This window comes from Barbus barbus (assembly GCF_936440315.1).
Source record: "Barbus barbus genome assembly, chromosome: 5".
Lineage (NCBI taxonomy): Eukaryota > Metazoa > Chordata > Actinopteri > Cypriniformes > Cyprinidae > Barbus > Barbus barbus.
In genome coordinates, this window is record NC_136733.1 from 19,901,447 (window position 1) to 19,919,776 (window position 18,330).

The window sequence follows — 18,330 nt, forward strand, 5'->3', positions numbered from 1 at the left end:
ACATAATATAGACAGTACACACACATATATTATGTATACAAAAACTTTTATTTTGGATGCGACAATTAATCGTTTGACACTGACAGCACTACTTATTTGATTAAGTTTGATGGATTTCAAAAAGCATTTACTTGAAATATTAAAGAGTTTTACATGGTTACAAACATTTTCACTTCTGATCAGTTGAATGCATCAGTGCTCAAAAAAAAAAAACTAAGTATTTCTTTCTTTCTTTCAAAAAAAAAAAAAAAAAAACCTCACTGGCCCCAACTTTTGAATGACAGTATTAAATATTCTAAAATATAAACAGTTTGCTCAGTGTCACTAGAATATCAACAACTATGCAAAAAAGGCCAAGACACTGAAGTGAGCTCTCGATAAATTCATTTATTATTTTTTTGCACAATGAATGACATGAACAAGATCGACTGTATTTTAAGTGCTCAATACTGCTCACCGGAGATGGCTGCACAAATGAGCTTTACAGTAAGAAAAAGAAGAAATAAAAAAATAAAACTACAAGATCATGAACGGCAAACATGACCAAACACATGCAAGCTTATATGTATGTACATATGTACAGGCTAGTACTTGTATTTATAAACATGTCTGTATACAGTTACACAAAACATGAATGTGTATACATACATTTTATGTACAATGCATATGTTTGTGTATATCAGTATTTATTCTTTTCTATATACGTCCATTATTTGCTGTTTTTAATATCCATACAATGTACAAAATGCTTTATGAATTTAAAATCCATTACAAAAAAACATATCAAACAATGTATAAGATCTTATTCAAATCGAAATTCAATACTTCTTGATTTCTTCAAAATTTGTATGCATACAATCAAATAGAGCATGCAGATACAGAAATCAAACTGGTCGTAACACCATATGTATGAATTTAGAGAGCGATAAGAGCATTTGTTGTGTCCTTGTTAAGAATATTACTTTCGATTAACACTTCACTTGTATTATAACTTCATTAATAGCAATACAAACTAAAATACGACACTACGTTTGAGTGGATGACATTCGGTGACCTCGGTAATGTTTACTCGACACAAAGTCGCTTAGGAGCAGGAACATAAAAAAATACACGGAACTTCACAAGGCACCACTTATCAGCTGGTGGAGAAAATATATCTGGCATTTAAAAATCATAGAAGCCGAGCAATTTTGAGCTGCCAGGCCTTTTTACCAAAGCCATGTTTGACTAACCTATTTCGGAAAACTGCTACGGTGTACATTTTGTTTGAAAACATAGCTTTCGGTGCTTAAAGCACTAATAAAAGGTCAACATTTTTGGCAATGTTCGCAGGTGTCTAGCGCGAATGGACGCATCCTACAAAAGGTCCAGTACAACTGGCTGAGGCAAATAGCTGCCGGCATATATTGTTTTTTTTAGCTTCAATGCACTGCGAGTTATCACAAGGACAATATGCTTCATGGCGTCTTCAGCCACTCTATGCGTCCTGCTTTGGACAACTGGGATTGCAACATATTGACATGATTCTTAGGCATGATTCACGCAACTATACAGCAACCTACAGATGGTAGACTATTTACAGGGGACTACAACTTGTCGAAATGAACATTTGATTAAGGCTGCACTGCTTAGAGGCTGATTTTCCTCCCCTAGACAATTGCAAAAGAAATGATAGTCAGTTTTAGCACTGTTCAGACTTCAGTAAGACCACTTCATTTAACAGAAAGCTTAGAGTTGATGCTAGAAAGTTATGCGTCAGTGGATTCACAGCAATAACCTGATGCATAGTAAATAAGCATGTATTCATGTCAAAAACCCTGCGTGGGTTTGGTTAGAGAGATATTTTGAACGTCTTCAGGTGCACTAGATGTGGTGTCTGGTCACTGAATTGTATATGTGTGTATATAAATGTATTTATATAGTTCAAAAGAAGCCTGTTATACTGTAGAAAGATACATTACAACCAGGGCAGCAAATTATATGTACATTCTAGACTGATATCTTGCCATTACGTGTTCTAGTACCTGAACATGTTATGGATTTATAGACAAACATAAGGCACATATATGAAAAAACTAACAAGTGGAAAGCTATTCAAATTAGGACCACATTCAAATCTATCCTGATTCCAAATCAGAGTAACTCGAATCTAAAACAGTGTCTGATTAGTTTGTGATGTTCTATGCTCAGGACGATCACCTAAATAGTCTTCAGCGTACATTCGGGTTTATTTTTCCAATCCAAACGACAGACTAATCGACAAATAAGCACACCACCACACCATTCATAGTAATATACACGAGCAGCTAAACTGAAAGCCATCTATTCTATGATACACGACTACACTGAAACTTTGGTCATGTGGATATCTAATACTGACAGGTATATAGACATACTATTATTGTTTCGTTAACAAGAGCAGGCACATTCTCGAAAGAGACTCTGGAGAAGGCGACTCGAATAAGACCTTGATTTCCAGTCAGATCATGAAAATATCGTCCAGATGCTCACTATTATTTAAAGCGAAAAACCAACTCTGACACTGTACAACTTCAGCCCACTCAAACTTGTTCCTACAAAAAAGAAAGAAAAGAAATAAGTGCTTTGTTGGTTTTAAATGCAACCGTAGCATTTTTCATTGACTACTGGGATGTGTTTTGAGGTCCTGTGTCTTCAACAAGCCTTCGATCTGCAGTGATTCCACTTCGTTAAGATTACACGACTAAATAGGTTTTGTTTTTCCATTTGAACAAGCTTTCTACTTCTATTTGGTTAAAAACAGAACAAAAAAACATTTCAAACTTTATATGGTTTTTGATTTGATATGCTGACAGTATAGGTAGATCTAAAATACTTTGAATTTGAAATGTTAGTAGAATAGGTTTTCTATGTACAGTGAACTGATAGCCATCAAAACATCACTGAAAAGGGTTTCATCCAAAAGTATTGCCATTAGTTCATGCCTGAAACACACCTGAGCGCAGGCAAGCCTATGTAAGCATGTGTGTTAGCAGTGAGTTACCGGTGACCTGTTGTTTGAAATCAACCTTTGCCAGAATATCTGTGCTTTGTGCTTGAGTGAAACGAAAAACGAGAAAGAAAAAAGTGCACAGTACTGTCATTGAAGTTCATTTACATGTGCTGGTAGATTATGGCTAAAGCCACAGTTTCATCATCCTCATGGTTATGGGCTTTGGGAGAAGTTCAGTTTGTCTCCTTGAGACCAATAAAAAAAGTATGTGATAGTATCGTTCAAACCGAAAGCGGAGCTTTAAGACCACAACCGTGATCCAAATTCTCAGCGAATGCCCATTAAAATGTTTCAGTAGAATTCAGATCAAAATAAACAGGGAAAAAAACAAAAAAAACAATACAAGGACCCAAGCACAAGGCTAACTCACAGTGCACCGTCATGAATTCTCTAAAGTGAGGTGAGAGTAGCTTCTTCTCTCTTGTTCCCTCTTCCTTTGCGGTTTGGCCGCTCGATTTGGAGCTCTGGCTGAACCTTGTGCCAGTGCTTGCCTACTTGCGTGTATTGCGTGTTGGATTGGGATCTGGCCATGTGTACCACTGACTCGATGGCGTCTGTGATGGAGTCATGATTGGAGAACTCAAGCTGAGCAGGAACCAGACCAGTGTGAAGGTTCTTCTTCCCAGGAAGATCCACACACTTTTCTAGAACTGGCATCTGACCCAGTAATCCCTCCTCTAGAGAAAGCGGCTGCTTCCTCGGCCTCCCTCTGCGTCTCTTCACCATGTTATTCCCCGTCTTGGCCTGCCTCTGAAGCCTCTTGACTTTCAAAATCTTGTTGACGTGATCCAGGTTCTTCTTGGTGGTGAGGATCTTGGTGAAGGCACACATTTTTCGCATGTCGCACTGGATCTCGTCCACTTCTTTGTGCTTGTGCCTCCTCTTGTAGGAACTGGGGTCTGGAGTGGAAAGGACAAAAGAAATCAATGAGAATGACAAGCTACAGCTTATTCAGAAACAGTTCTGCTTTAAAATACAATAATAGAACTAAGTAACTGACTGTTTGGTTTCAATAACGGTTTTTGCTTCTGGAATGACAAAATAAAACACTTGAGTTGACCAGGATGTCACAGCAACATCGCTAATACTGCACAAAATATACAGCACAGTTGTGACTGCAAAATAAATTTCTCTAATGAATGAGAACTACCTGTGAGATTTTAATCGGTAATTTAATCGGTTGTTTATTTGACTGTGTCCTTAAAGGGATAGTTCATCCAAAAATTTAAATTCTGTCATGAATTACTCCCCCTCATGTCGTTCCGAACCTGCAAGACCTCCGTTCATCTTTGGAACACAAATTAAGATATTTTTGAGCTTTCTGATACTCCATAGACAGTAACGCATAACAACAGCTTCATAGCAGCATTTTAATGATGTCCTTACTGCCTTTCTGGGCCTTGAGCATTTCAGTTTTGCTGTCTATGGAGGGACAGAAAGCTCTCAGATTTCATCAAAAATATCTTAATTTGTTTTCCGAAGATGAACGAAGGTCTTACGGGTTTGGAACGACATGAGGGCGAGTAATTAATGACAGATTTAAAATTTTTGGATGAACTATCCCTTTGCATTAATACCGCCTGTCTTTTAAAAAATACATTTAAAAAGTCATTAAAAAGTTAAATTAAAGTCCTTGTGCAAAAACTTTTTAAAAATAATTTATTATTACAATTATCTAATCATTTGGCAACAGAATTGCATTTCTTTGTCCCAAATATTTAGTCCCTAAAAGTACTAAAAGAATTAACGGAACTATTAAGGAGCTGGAATCGTTAAAGAGGAATCAAAACTGGAATAATGAAATTCTTTATGGTTTGCATCCCTGGCTACAATGAGACACCAATTGTGAAAAAATGTGCTAAGCCAGTCTGGTAAACATTTGGCCAGTCGTTTGTTATATTATAATTGATTCGCACATCATCTTGCTAGCTGAAGCAGTGATATTTCTAAAGTAAACTCAAGACCCCAGAGTGAGTCATGGATGTATGCAGCCAGACCGAGAGAGACAAAATTTCTTCTGTGCTTAACGATGTGACAATCCAATGTGTCAATACTCTAATTTGTATTAGCAGGTGTATAAATATTCCTGTATATACAAAACTGATAGCAATTGATACAGCCAAGCTTGTTGAGTCATGCCGTTTATCATTATCGGCTGTCAGTCTAACAGAGCGAAGCGTTAATAAGCGAACACATGAAAAATGCCCCACGAGAGGAGACGCATGTGAAACAACAGCTCACTTAACACTTGACATGTGGATAACTGCATTCATGCACATAATAAGGTAACATCAGGAACCTCCCACTTATCAGTCTATCAGTGAATATAGTCAGTGCTCGCATTCACAATGAATAGATGCATCTGTAAATGTGAGTAATAAACTATGAGGCCTCAGATACATTTGTGATTAATTTAATGCCTCTACAGTTCACGTTGGAGCTTTGGAAGGAAGCCCAGACCAGAGGAAATGCTGGGTTTCTGGCAGCCTCGTTTGAAATGAGTTCAGACAGTCTAAAGCTGCCTAAAATGTGTGTTCCACATCTAAGATCTCTCCTGCACTCTTTTCATATCTCTGGAGAGGTCTCTTTTTCTCTTTTCTTGTTGATTGCCACTCCATCTGGTAGGTTTCCATGAAAACAAACAAGAGCTGTAATTGTGGAAGATGTTCGAGATCAGGGGCGTTCATTTCCAGGTTTCTCTTAAGACTGTCTTAAGAGTGCACCTGTGCAAACCCAAAAACAGGATATGCGCCATAATCCATCATCAAATCTCTCATTTGGCATTTAAAAGCATCGTTAAATCAAACAGCAACCACACCTTCTAAACGATGCATTTTGGTTTAAGCAATGAATATTATTCAACTGAAGCTCACCAGGGCTATTTTGGATGCAAGTTAAAACAAAACAAACAAAAAATGGGTGCATGGGTCACTAACCAGCTGTGCATGGGCTCCTTCAGCCCATTTGGTTTCAATAAAGTAAAATTTGTGCCTGACTAAACATGAGCACTTCCCTTTCTGGCCTCAGTTTATCACTGGGAAACTTGCAGAGTCTTCCCAAGTGCCAACAAATCATTGGACAGAGACATTCATTTTCAAAGGGAGTGTCACAACTCATTTATTCCCTGAAATCTCTACCTGCATCCTGTGCACAATGTTTTCATTAGAGGCAGCCATTTATGGACTCGCCTCGCTGCTGTCCCCACAGCTCCGCTCTACACGGTAGTGGAGGCCTACTTCCTGTTGCCATGGCAACCGAATTCCACAGTTCAAAGGTAAGCGATTTACAAAAAAAATACAGTGGTGTAAGATCACATTTTTTGCCCCTGCAAATTCTCTAGTCGACTTTCAAGGCAAGCTACTCATTTAATACACAAAAACTACGTTAAGCAAATGCGGGAGCAGACCTGCTCGGAAATCCATCATGCACTGGCATTAGTAATGGTTTTAATAGGGGTTTTCTTGCTTGCTGGAGTCTAAGTAGGAGCACAACTTGTATGCAGTGTAAAGAAAGATGAAAAGCTATACCAGTACGATCAAAGGGAAATCCTTTGTGTAATTCCTGTGCTAGCAAATGAGTGGCATTAAGTTTTACATTAAAGCCTGCCTTACTTAAAGCGGGTTTAGAGAGTTGAAAGAACTGTACATTGAGAGCCCCGTCAGAATTTCAATCTGTACCATATGTGCTCACTGATGTATGATGAATTACTTTCAAAAGCCTGTCAATGGGGGATGTTTCTAATGAAGACGTTTATTTAGCATTTTGCATCACCTTATTCTTTGTGGAATTGACCTATGAGAACCCAGACATAATTAATTGCTAAAATTAAAATCATGTGTGTTCAATCTATCTATCTATCTATCTATCTATCTATCTATCTATCTATCTATCTATACACACACAGACATACATGTTACATTGATTGTTTTGTAGCTTTGATTGGGACATAGTAAATTTAGGCAACATGATATAATGCTTTTATGGAAAAACATCTGCTCCGAACTAGATACACCCATCACAATGATTAATAGTTTTTTTTATAAAAATGGTGCTGTTGTCATGCCACGAATCTGTAGCAAATAGAACTAATTTATTGTAAATGAGATGTGACAAATGCAAATTTGCATACAAAACCCCATTTTGCTGCAATTTATTGCATGCTAGCTAAAGTGCCACTGGCAAAAAATGTGACTACCATAAAAAAAAAAGCAATTCTGTCAAAACATGCTTCTCTAAAACTGTTTAGTCCAAAACTTTGAAATCAACACAGATGTACACTTAGGTGGGATGTCTGTCATATTTCTTTGTTTAAGTACAACAAACTAGCTCTTTGAAGCATTGAGTTAATTCATGGAGGTGGGTGGTAGCAGGCAGAATGTGAGTCATCCTCATAGTTCCCCTAGGGGAGTGAAAATGTAATCTAACTGTGCCTAGGGCTTGCAATTCCCCTTCAGTGGAGTAGACTGGATTCATTAAACCTCTGGCTTCTCTCCAGCTCTTTTAACAAGAGGCAAGGTTTTTTATTGCATGTCTGTAGAATATAAATCAAAACGTGTGAATAATATATCTCTAAGAAAAAACCATTGGCAGGCAGGGGTGAAAAGGGAGGAAAGAGAAATTTGTGAATTATAGTTGTCTCCATCCATGCATTACACTTTGCTTGCCAGATGTACTAAGAACAGCATACAAAGTGTTCAGAAAGCACATTTGTACTTTAAAGCAAACACAATTTAATTTGTATCCAACTAATCACCGCGCGGTAACAAAAAATAAGTGAATCAATGTCTTGTATTGATTTTGCATTTGCCTTTTTATATACAGTTAATTATTCATTTATTTTTTTATTTTTTTTACCTGCTATAGCGGTGTTGGAGCACTGGTAGATCTGCTCGGCCCTCTCTTCTCTGCCTCCTTGGAAAGATGCCATGCTTCCTTCTCTGTATGCTGCAAAGACATCCAAGCCATGCCTCCTGATGTGAACGCTAGAATCATCATCCCCTAAGTGCTGCCTCTTGAACAAGTCCAGCGACTGGTCCTGGCTGGCTCGCAGGCGCTCGTACGGTTGTCTAGTGCAGATGTTCAGGAAGTTGTTCAGTGTCTCTCCTCGAATGCGTTTACAATGCTGAGAGTCTGATAAGGATAATGAGAGCGTGTCTACTTCAAAGCAGTTCCTGGAAACTTTTGGCGAAGCATCTGTGCTTTGCTTGCCTCTTTGCTTGTCCTTCAGTTTGGACAGAGAGTTCTTCTCGAGTCTCTCGTTCAGGAGGTTGAGGAAGGCAGGACTCTGGGTTCCACTGAAGAGCCCGCCGAGGTCCTCCCTCTGTGGGATGTACTGATCCTCTTTGTGTTTGTACTTGTGCTTGTGCTTGCGTTTGTGGAAACAGACATTTTCCATACAGCTGCTTGAAGGGTGATGGGAGTCAGTCATTCTAGATGAAGGCATATCATGTGGCATATTCTTTGCTCGATGCCTGCTAGGAGCAGAGAGACTAGAGGACACACCAGGGTAGAACTTTGGTGGAGGGACTGGTGGCCTCATGAGAGGAGAGGCTGAAGGTCCAAGTGCGTGCGATAAGTACAAGGGTGAAGGGTACTGACCGTAATAGCCCATGTTTACCATACTTGTGGCAAGAGGCATGGATGTGTAAGGCATCGCGTAAGGTGCATAGTAATTGCTACCAGGCACTGGGCAGCCAAACCCTTGAATAAAAGGCATCTTTGATAATGGCTCATTTGACTTGGCTGGCCGACCACGCCTCCTTTTGGACTTATCGGAGCTCCTGCGAAGATAGTGCACAGGGTCGTAGGGATAGTATGGCATAGGATAGCATTGGTCAAAGTTTAGACGGAATATGCTGGGATAGGAATTTTCATGGTAGAACTTGAAGCTGCGGTGGGCGATTCGGAAGACCTGGAATTTGCTAACCAGCTCCTCCAGGTCAGCCATAAACTGCAGGTCATCCAGGCTCTGGAGGGCCTTGCGTTTCCTCCGATGTTTTTGCTTCTTCAGGCTCTCCTGAGTGAAGAAATTTTCCACAGCGACTCCAGTCACGCGCTTCTGGTAGTGCCCCCTCGCTGCTTTGCTCTTTGCCTCTAAAACAGCGGTCTCAGCGGCATCAAAACTGCAAAGATCAAATGAGTATCTTCGGCGGGATGCCGGGCCTTTCTCGGTCTGGTCTGATGTGCTGTTGTTGTCGGTGCCAATTCCACTATCACTAGGGATTGTCTCTTCACTGTGGGACTCGCTAACTGGAGATAGGGTGACTTCTTTGATGGAAGCCACTTCAGACAGGTGGGATGGTGAGTTGGCCATTAGTCTCGGGGGAGAGAGCTTCCAGTTACTACTAAGCAAGCCCTTATGCGTTTTCGTGGGCAATGCACTGATAGGCTGTAGATTTGGCATTGTCTTCAGGTCATGCTGGCTGGTATCCATGGTGGCAGGGTGAGCCGTCCCGCCTGCTGCAGAGTGAGAAGAAAAAGAATGCATGACCCTGGGGGAAGGCATTCCAGTTGTGGATGATGTATTAGAAGGCACTAGAAGGTTCTCAAATGGACTGGAAATAGGCAACGGGTGCTTATCACTGGCTTTGTGCTCATTTTGCTGGGTATAAAGATTGATTCTGGGCTTCCTTCCCCGCTTTTTGCCTATGTAAATAGTCCCACGCTTGCTGACATTGATTTGCTTGCCAAAACGGGCCTCGATTGTTGATGCCACAGTCGACATGGCATTTGAAACCGGAACACTGGACTTCAAGGCAAGATTGCCAGGACTAGAAGTGGTCAAAAGCTCATTCAAAATGCTCTGCATCTTAACCAGTTTCATTTTCTTAGTTGCCCTCTTTTTAAGGACACCTTCTTGACCTGATTTCTTGACTTTTAACTGCTGTGCAGGAGGGGATTTGTTGAAGGCCAACTGCACCAATTTCGATATATTATGCTTCTTTCTCCTTTTTGAAGTGCTGGATGAATCTTGGGCGATAGGGCTAACAGGGCTTGTTGCAGTTCCTTCATGAATTGTCTCCACAGTAAGTAACGGCTGTTTTTTGGGCCGGCCACGTTTCTTCTTGACTGTGGTAATGACTGTCAAACTGTTTGTGTTTGTGTAGAGTGGGCTGGATGGGGTAATAGGGAAGGCAGAGGGTGTCTCATCGATGGACAGAGATTGATTCAAGTCTTTATGAGGAGAGGAGTTCTGAGACTTTAAATAAGACCACCTGTCCTTGACCTTTGATTGCCTACCCTGTGTTTGTTTGTCGGCATTAATCACTGATCTTTGTCTCCCAGCTGGTGTTTTCCTCTGCCTCTTCTGAAACATCTCAACATCATCGGTCATCATCTCAACACTGTCTTCCTCACTCTCCCACAAATTTACACCAAATTGTTTTGGTGCACTGAATTCTATTTTCTTTGTAATTTTAGGTTTTGTGTTCCCTTGGTCAGTTTTATCAGTCTTCTCAGCTTGCTGTGTGGTTTGTGCATCAGATAACAAGTTGTTATTGTCACCTACTTTTCTGTTTCTTCGCTTTTTACTTCTAGATTCATCTGCATGATGAATGCCACAGCTTGATGTCTTATTCTCATCATCTGGTCTATTGCTTGCCTTCTCAGGCTCCTCTGTCTCAAATTCACTTTTATCAGTTTTGTATGCTTGTTTCTCCTTAGCACTATCTTGGTTTTCAGTATCTCTGTCCATCTTTTTGGCCCACTGAAGGCCTAAACTATGTGTGGTCTTCATTGGGTCTTTTCTTCCATATTTACGTTTGATGTTCCCAAAAACTTGCTCAGTGACTTCCTGCAAACCTCTGTCTTTACTAAAAGAGAACAGACTTGAGTCAGCTGGGGGACTCATTACTGTATCAATTGGAGATGATGCTAGTGAGTCAATGCTTGGGGAAGACATTGCAGAAGCAAAGAGACTTCCAGATGAACTGTCTGTGACCTTTTTAACTTGCGATTTTGAGAAAGGGGTGTTGGGCTCTGACAAAGGGCTCTTGTTGGTGCACGCTGATTCTCTTTTTGATTCTGGGTCTGGCCTGTGTGGTTCTTGGGACACTGCATTTTCAACAGTATCCAACGGCTTTGTCCAGTCAAGTTGGTGAATGTCACTGCTTTTACACTCATGCTTTGGTTTCGCGTTATCCATCATCACATTGTCAGTTTTATCCACAAGTTTATAATGCCTCTCGTAGGTCTGAAAATGAAAGACAAAAGAAAGAACTTAGAAAATGGACCAACATTATGTCAACATTATATAAGTATTCACATGCTCTTCATATTCTTACACTAGGTAACTTGAAAGAGAAACATTCACACCCTATATATAAAAAACCTATAACTAGGAACCTACAAGTTGTTACTGATAACAACTACTGTTTTGCTGCCAAGTTCTCAGCTTGTGGGCCACACCTACTGAAAGTATATAATACTGTGCACTATTGTGCAAGCCTTTTGAGACTTGTGGTTTGGTCTGTTAGAAACAACGTATTGCAAGATCAGCACTTGATACTAGGATATGTTCTGTAAAGCCATCCTGTTTTCAAAGCCAACAGCTACAGGCGGTAATGAAGTTTAACCACAGTTTTGTTTTTCAGCAGGTCAACTTCCATTTCAGAGCTCTGCAGCTGAGGGTAAAACAGTCTATGCTGCGGTTTCAGATTAGTTTACATCTGGGGTCCCAGTGTTTTCAACAGGCTCACAACAGGAAAGAGACAAAAAAAAAACTAATGCAAAATGCACCTTTAGCAAACACTGCTTGTACCTATTTATGTTACAACATTAAATGAAAAATGAAATACAAGCTAATACAATGAAATACAAGTATAAAAATACTGCTAAGAACCACTGTGCAAAGTGTCTTTAAATGATTAAAGCTTAAAGAGCTTTAAAGAAAGTAGGAATAAGTTGCTACTTTGGCACTCGCACATCTGATTACATCAGTAGAAGATAATTTAGTCTCCTGGAATCTGGTTTGTTTGGGTCAGAGCACAGCGAATGAAAGGATTTCTTACATAAACCAAAGAAATGCATGGAAAGACAAATGTGGGAAAAGAGTTTAGAAGAGTTTATGTAAGTGCCCTTGAAAGATGACATCCTGGAGTGATGAAAGACCCGTCTCCAAACAACAGTGAAAGTGAGATGAACTGAGCCGAACAAAATATAACAGAGAAAAAGCAGATTACACTTATGATGGCATGTCTTGCTTGATGTAAAATTGTAGTCACTTTAGGTATGATTAAATGACTTAACTGATGACTGAAAATCTTGTAAACAAAAACAACTAGATTTTGGGTGGTACTTGTCCTTGTAAAACTTGCCACCACAGTGCAAGTGTGTTGTGGGTCATTTTCAGGACAATCCTAAGTGGTTTCTAAGGTGTTGTAATGCTCTAATACATGTTGGCTAGTACATGTGCTCTGACCTATTGAGTCTGGCAAAGGGAGCTCAAACCTGACTAGTAACATTTCCCAAATCCGCTTCTCTCTCATCACCCCCTAATTTTCCTGTTCTCCAGTGTTTTATGAATAGTAGTGCCAAAAAAACTAAAAAAAAAAAAAAAAAAAAACTAAAAAAAGCTAAGATTTATCTGGCAGAAGGAGAACTGTAGATTGGTTGTCTTTTTAATTTATTTCTCTTAATACCAATTTGAGAACCACAGGAGCTACCTTTGACAGGTTAAATGACCACAGACAATTATGCAGTCCATTGGCCAACCTTATAATGGTGACCTGCCAACCTCTCACACTATTTGGAAGTGCTTTTTTGTTCCTTCTCTAATCAGCCAAGAGTAATGCATCACTTAAGTCTTCACCGGCTCTTGAAAGAGTCAGGCAGGCAAGACTTTTATCTGCCGTGCACAGCCCTCACCTCAGATTTCCCAGGATGCTATGGGAAGACTCGCATGTGTGCGAGTGTGTTTCAGGAGTCATCCCTCAGCCTAATCCTCTCCAATATCATTCAATCAGTAGTTTATAATTAAAGGGAAGCAGACATTAATGAGGGATCGCTCCTCTGCCAGCCTTGTCCTTTTTATTTCCCCCATCTGTGAGAAACTGCATCACCTTTCAGATTCCTAATCCTGTAATCCTATGAGGAATTTGCGGTCTCCCCCGGCCCACAGGATACAGTCTCCGCTGTTGAATGCCAAGTCTCCTGGCCGCCCTTTAATTTGCCTAAATGGCATTATATTCCCCCCTGTCTACAAAACAATATCTGAGGGATATGGCGTAACCTCTGCATTGAGGATGTCAAAGCTATTCTACAAACTCACTGGGAAACTCGATATCAGTTCAAGAGAGCGACAAGAATGAGTTCTCTCAAAACCAGGAACTGTAATTTTCATTGTTTGCCTGTCGTATTCTATTCCCTTCACCAGAATAATTTTGTAATCTGACTTGAACGAGACATGTAAATAGAGTTCCCTTTTAAATAACAAGTGTCAAACATACAATTCAACTGAATTAAAATCAGAAAATGAAAGGAATGAAACTGGAGACATTGTTCAGCAGTTTTACATCACGAATATGCCATTGCTTGGTGTAAATACACCACCGAATATTGTGTCAATGTGTTGACAGTGAGTCCCTCACCAGATAATAAAAATCTCTGCAGTCATAAATGACTTATGAGCCCTTTAATGAGCACTTCCTATCTGTTGTAAACAGAGCAGCAGTTCTGGCAGGGGCACTGGGCAGTCTGGTGCAGTAGGCACCAAATCCTGGCGGACACCATTGCATTCAAAGCCCAGAACTGCAGGAGACGAGTCAGTCTCAGACCAGATAAACAGACAGGGAGAAGGCAGCTGAGATTACGGAGTCCCTTGCATGATAATAAGATAGGTTTGGCATCCTGACGGTGCACTCAATACCCCCACTCTCCACCGTCCATTTTTTGCTTTTTTTGTTGTTCTCTTCATTTTTTCCCCCCTCCATCACTACCATGGTAATTGGCCAGCCAAAACCTCATTGGCCTCTAGTGTGTTTGGTAACCATGGGATAGTGTGAGTCAGAGCCACTGAAAATAGACAGAAACGCAGCAGGCCAAACATGCAACTTTGCCCGACTGATACCCGGCCAAACTCGCTCTACCCTCCACTAAATCCTGCCTGTCCTGGTGCAAGAGCTCACTATTTGCCTTTCAGACTGACAGATGAGCAGTCCACGAGTCTGATGCTGGATCAACACAGCTTGGCATGACTCTGAAAGTTCGGACACTTCCAAATTTTGACAAACGATGCAATAACACTCAAGCAGCTTGTAGAAGCAGAGCCGCTACACAAATTGCAACCAGCATAGCACAAATGCAATATTGTGAGGAGTCATTTCTTCCGTTCACCTCATCCCTGCAATCCCACAAGCTTTAATGGTTCGATTAACATGACAGCAGGTCAGCTTTGTTTTCTGACCAAACGGCAGTGTCCTAGCCACAGGGCTAATTGGTCAAATTACAGTCTTTGTAACAGGTCTCAGTAACACTTTCTGAATTGGTTAGTGAAAGCCAGCTCGGACTTGTTAGACAGCGCTCATGCTGTGGTGGCCTTGGGTAATGTGACACCCAGTCGAGGACAACACAAACCTGGATAGAGTGTCAATCACCTGATCCGGAAAATCTAGCTCTAGTTACAGGACTTGAGGCATCTTTAAATCCATCCTAGAACAGTCAAAATGTCCACTAGTTTGATTACCAAGTAGGAAAGTCAAAAGAGTAATCCTGTGTGGACATGTCTGAGAAGACTAGATATTAAAAACAGTATTTGACTGCTTAACACAAATCTAAAAGATTTAATAATGCTATCAGGAGTGCTTCAAAAAAAGCTTCATAATTGTAATGGTAGTTTTAATTAATTCTCATTAATATCAGTTTAACATAACACATACAAGCAGTTACAGTTGCAGCTTGTATAAAGTGCGCATGTGCTCATGACGTACATGAATGATGTGACATCCACCTGCAGTAATATGCAGATTAGAAATGATGAATATTAGAAAGCAATGCATTTCTGCGGTGAATTGCCATCACATTTCTATAGTGCAGAAAAAGCATGGAATACACCCATACAGAAGTGTTTTGCATTAGACGTAAATAAAATAAAACAGCGGCCAGTAACGCATCTAATCCGAGTCCATAATTTGTGCTGTGCAGTGGGGTATGTGAATAATGGCAGTAAAAATTAACCACAATTCTTAGTGAATAATACAAATAATGGAAATTGCATGTAAACTGGAGTGAAGAGCTTTGCTCGACATATAAATATCATAATGCCATTAAAGTCCTTACTCCGATTTTTGGAAATAATCGCATTAATCATGTGCATGTAAACGTAGTCAGTGATTACGTTTACATGGACATCAGTAATCTAATTATTTACCTTAATCTAAACAAGACACTATTATGATTAAGGCGTTTACATGAGTTACTTTTATAGTATTGCTTTCATGTTCCCGTTTTACATGTTATAGTACATAAATCAGGGCGCGCCACTTATGTTAGCAGCCAGTAATGGAGGATGAAAGAATTGTTCCAGTTCCCATTTTGGTGTACCAAGCTGAAGTGTGGCATCATTTGGGCTTTTGTGGTAACGTCTGCCGCAGGACCGCGGCGAGCACCACCTCGGTTCCTCCGCGTCCCGTGTGAAGAGCCTTCGCGCGAGGCATGTCGTGTGGTAGGGTCATCGTGTGGCTGCAGCTTTCTCTCGTAATTCGGGGGGTGTTTTGTGCAGTTGGGGCGGTGCTCGCGTCGCGGTCTCTGCGATTCCACGCGTAACAAATACAAACTGAAAAACATGTGAAATCCAAGTTGAAATGTTCTGAGAATGTTCAACATCTGTATTTATTTCATTGTTTTACAATTGTTTTGTTTCCTTTAGGAATCCTGCCTGCAAGCACTTTATTTTTCATTGATATTAAGCAGATGCCATTTTTTGTTCAGATCAAATGTTATGACATTGTATTTCACAATTGTAAACTTAAACTGTGAACCTTTAAAGTAGTCTTAAAATATATATGGTCTTTTTATGAAAAACATTTTATACATATACACTCACCGGCCACTTTATTAGGTACACCTGTTCAATTGCTTGGTAACACAAAATGCTAATCAGCCAATCACATGGCAGCAACTCAACTAGATGTGATGAAGACGACTTGCTGAAGTTCAAACAGAGCATCAGAAAGGGCAAGAAAGGGGATTTAAGTGACTTTCAATATCAATAATAATTTTATTCCAGTCCTAACAGACAAATTTTCACAAACTAAATTTTTTTTTTTTTTTTAAATAAAAAGTTACAGAAAAAGGTGTAGGAAGAAGCCTTGCTTATTATGCCTACCCTTTATACATATGGGCGACACTTTTCACTAAGTTAAATAACACAAAATAAACAATTACAAAAACATTTCCCAAAATGTAGAAACATAATTCAAAACAAACTTTAAAAATTTTTTACAATAGAACCACAATTTATTAATACTGAGTCATATAATTGTTTTATAAATAAATTATAATATTAATATCAATTAATAAATTATTTTTATACATTTTCTTTAATTGGCAAAGTGAATTACATACTATTAGTTCCTTATCACATTTATTCCATAGATTTAACCCTTTAACATCTACTTTTTTCATTATTTCTTGCCCTTACTTTTTTGAACATATACAATCCTCTTAAATTATACTGACTTTCTCTTATTTTGAACAGCCTCTGAATACAATTTGGAAGTAAATTATTATAAACTTTGTACATTAACTGTTAAGTATATTAATCAACTAAATCTACAAATTTTAATGCATGTAAATTAATAAACAATTTATTTGTTTGTTCGTAATAATCAACCCTTTTAACAATCCTAATAGCTTTCTTTTGTAACATATATATTGAATTTTAAATTGGTTTTATGTGTGTGACCCCACACCTCCACACAATAAATAATGTATGGAACTATGAGCGCACAATACAATATATGTAAAGCTTTTTCATTCAAAATATGTTTTATTCTATTTAATATTGCAATGGATTTGGACATCTTTGTTTTTACATGATTAATATGCGATTTCCAACATAATTTATTATCAATTATAACACCCCAAAAAAAGATTCCGTACACACTTTCTATTTCCTCATTATTAATCATTAATTTCACTTTATTGTTACTTTGTCAATTAGTGAATATTATAAACTTTGTTTTATTTAAATTCAGTGAAAATCTGTTTTCAAACCATTTTTTGAAAACCCTCAATTCGATTTCCACTGTATTCAGAAGCTGTTCCAAACGTTTCCCAGAACAATATAAATTAGTGTCATCAGCAAACAAAACCATTTTTAATACTTTAGACACTTTACAAATATCATTTATGTACAGTACAAACAACTTATGGCCTAGCACCGAACCTTGTGGAACACCACAAGTAACTTTCATTGAATCTGATTTAACATTACTAATTTGTACAAATTGATATCTGTCATCGAGGTAACTTTTTATCCAAGCAAAAGCTTTCCTTCTTATACCATATGTCTCCAATTTCATCATTAATAATCCATAATCAATAGTGTCAAAAGCTTTTTTTTTAATCTAGGAACACCCCCACAGTATATTCATTATTATCCAATGAAGAAGAAATCTCTTCTACCAGTTCCATCACAGCCATTGAGGTCGACCTGTTTGATCTAAAACCGTACTGATGATCAGTCAATAATTTGTGTTTATCTATAAAATTGTCAAGGCTGCGCACGAATAATTTCTCAATTTTTTGAGAACTGGGAAAGAAGATAAATTGGTCTGTAGTTGGAAAAACAGTGACGATCTCAATTTTTAAAAATAGGAATAACTTTAGCTGTTTTCATATTACTAGGGAATATTCCTGTTAAAAAGGACCGATTACAAATGTGTGTAAACTGTTTTACTATATGTTGTATAATATTTTTTATTAACGACATGTCAATATCATTACAATCAGTGGAATATTTATTCTTACAGTTGTTAACAATGTTGAGTATTTCCTTTTCATCAACTCCCCTTATAAACATTGAATAATCATTACTGGCAATGTTCATTTAATCTATCATATCCCCAGTTCTTTGCTCCACAATCACTTTTGCTCAATTGCTCCCAATATTTACAAAATACTCATTAAATTCATTGACAAATGTCATTCATTTTATTTATACTTAATTTATCATCATTAACAAAATAATTTGGGTAATCAACTTTCCCAGTTTTATTTTTAATTATACTATTAAGTACTTTCCATGTTGTTTGTATATTATTCTTATTCTTGTCCAATAACTTATAATAGTCCTTTTTACT

General features: G+C 38.7%; 1 protein-coding gene across 1 annotated transcript in view; it reads right to left on the reverse strand.

Moving 5' to 3' along the window:
* Positions 1–367: 367 nt before the first annotated feature.
* LOC306869771 (SET-binding protein-like) overlaps positions 368–18,330 on the reverse strand; it is a 65,375-nt gene continuing 47,412 nt past the window's right edge. The window contains exons 3-4 of the mRNA XM_079416676.1: positions 7,886–11,222; positions 368–3,930 (exon numbers count right to left, since the gene is read on the reverse strand). Coding sequence (XP_079272802.1) covers positions 3,422–3,930; positions 7,886–11,222 — 3,846 coding nt within the window. The 3' untranslated portion in view covers positions 368–3,421. The remainder of the gene's footprint in view (positions 3,931–7,885; positions 11,223–18,330) is intronic.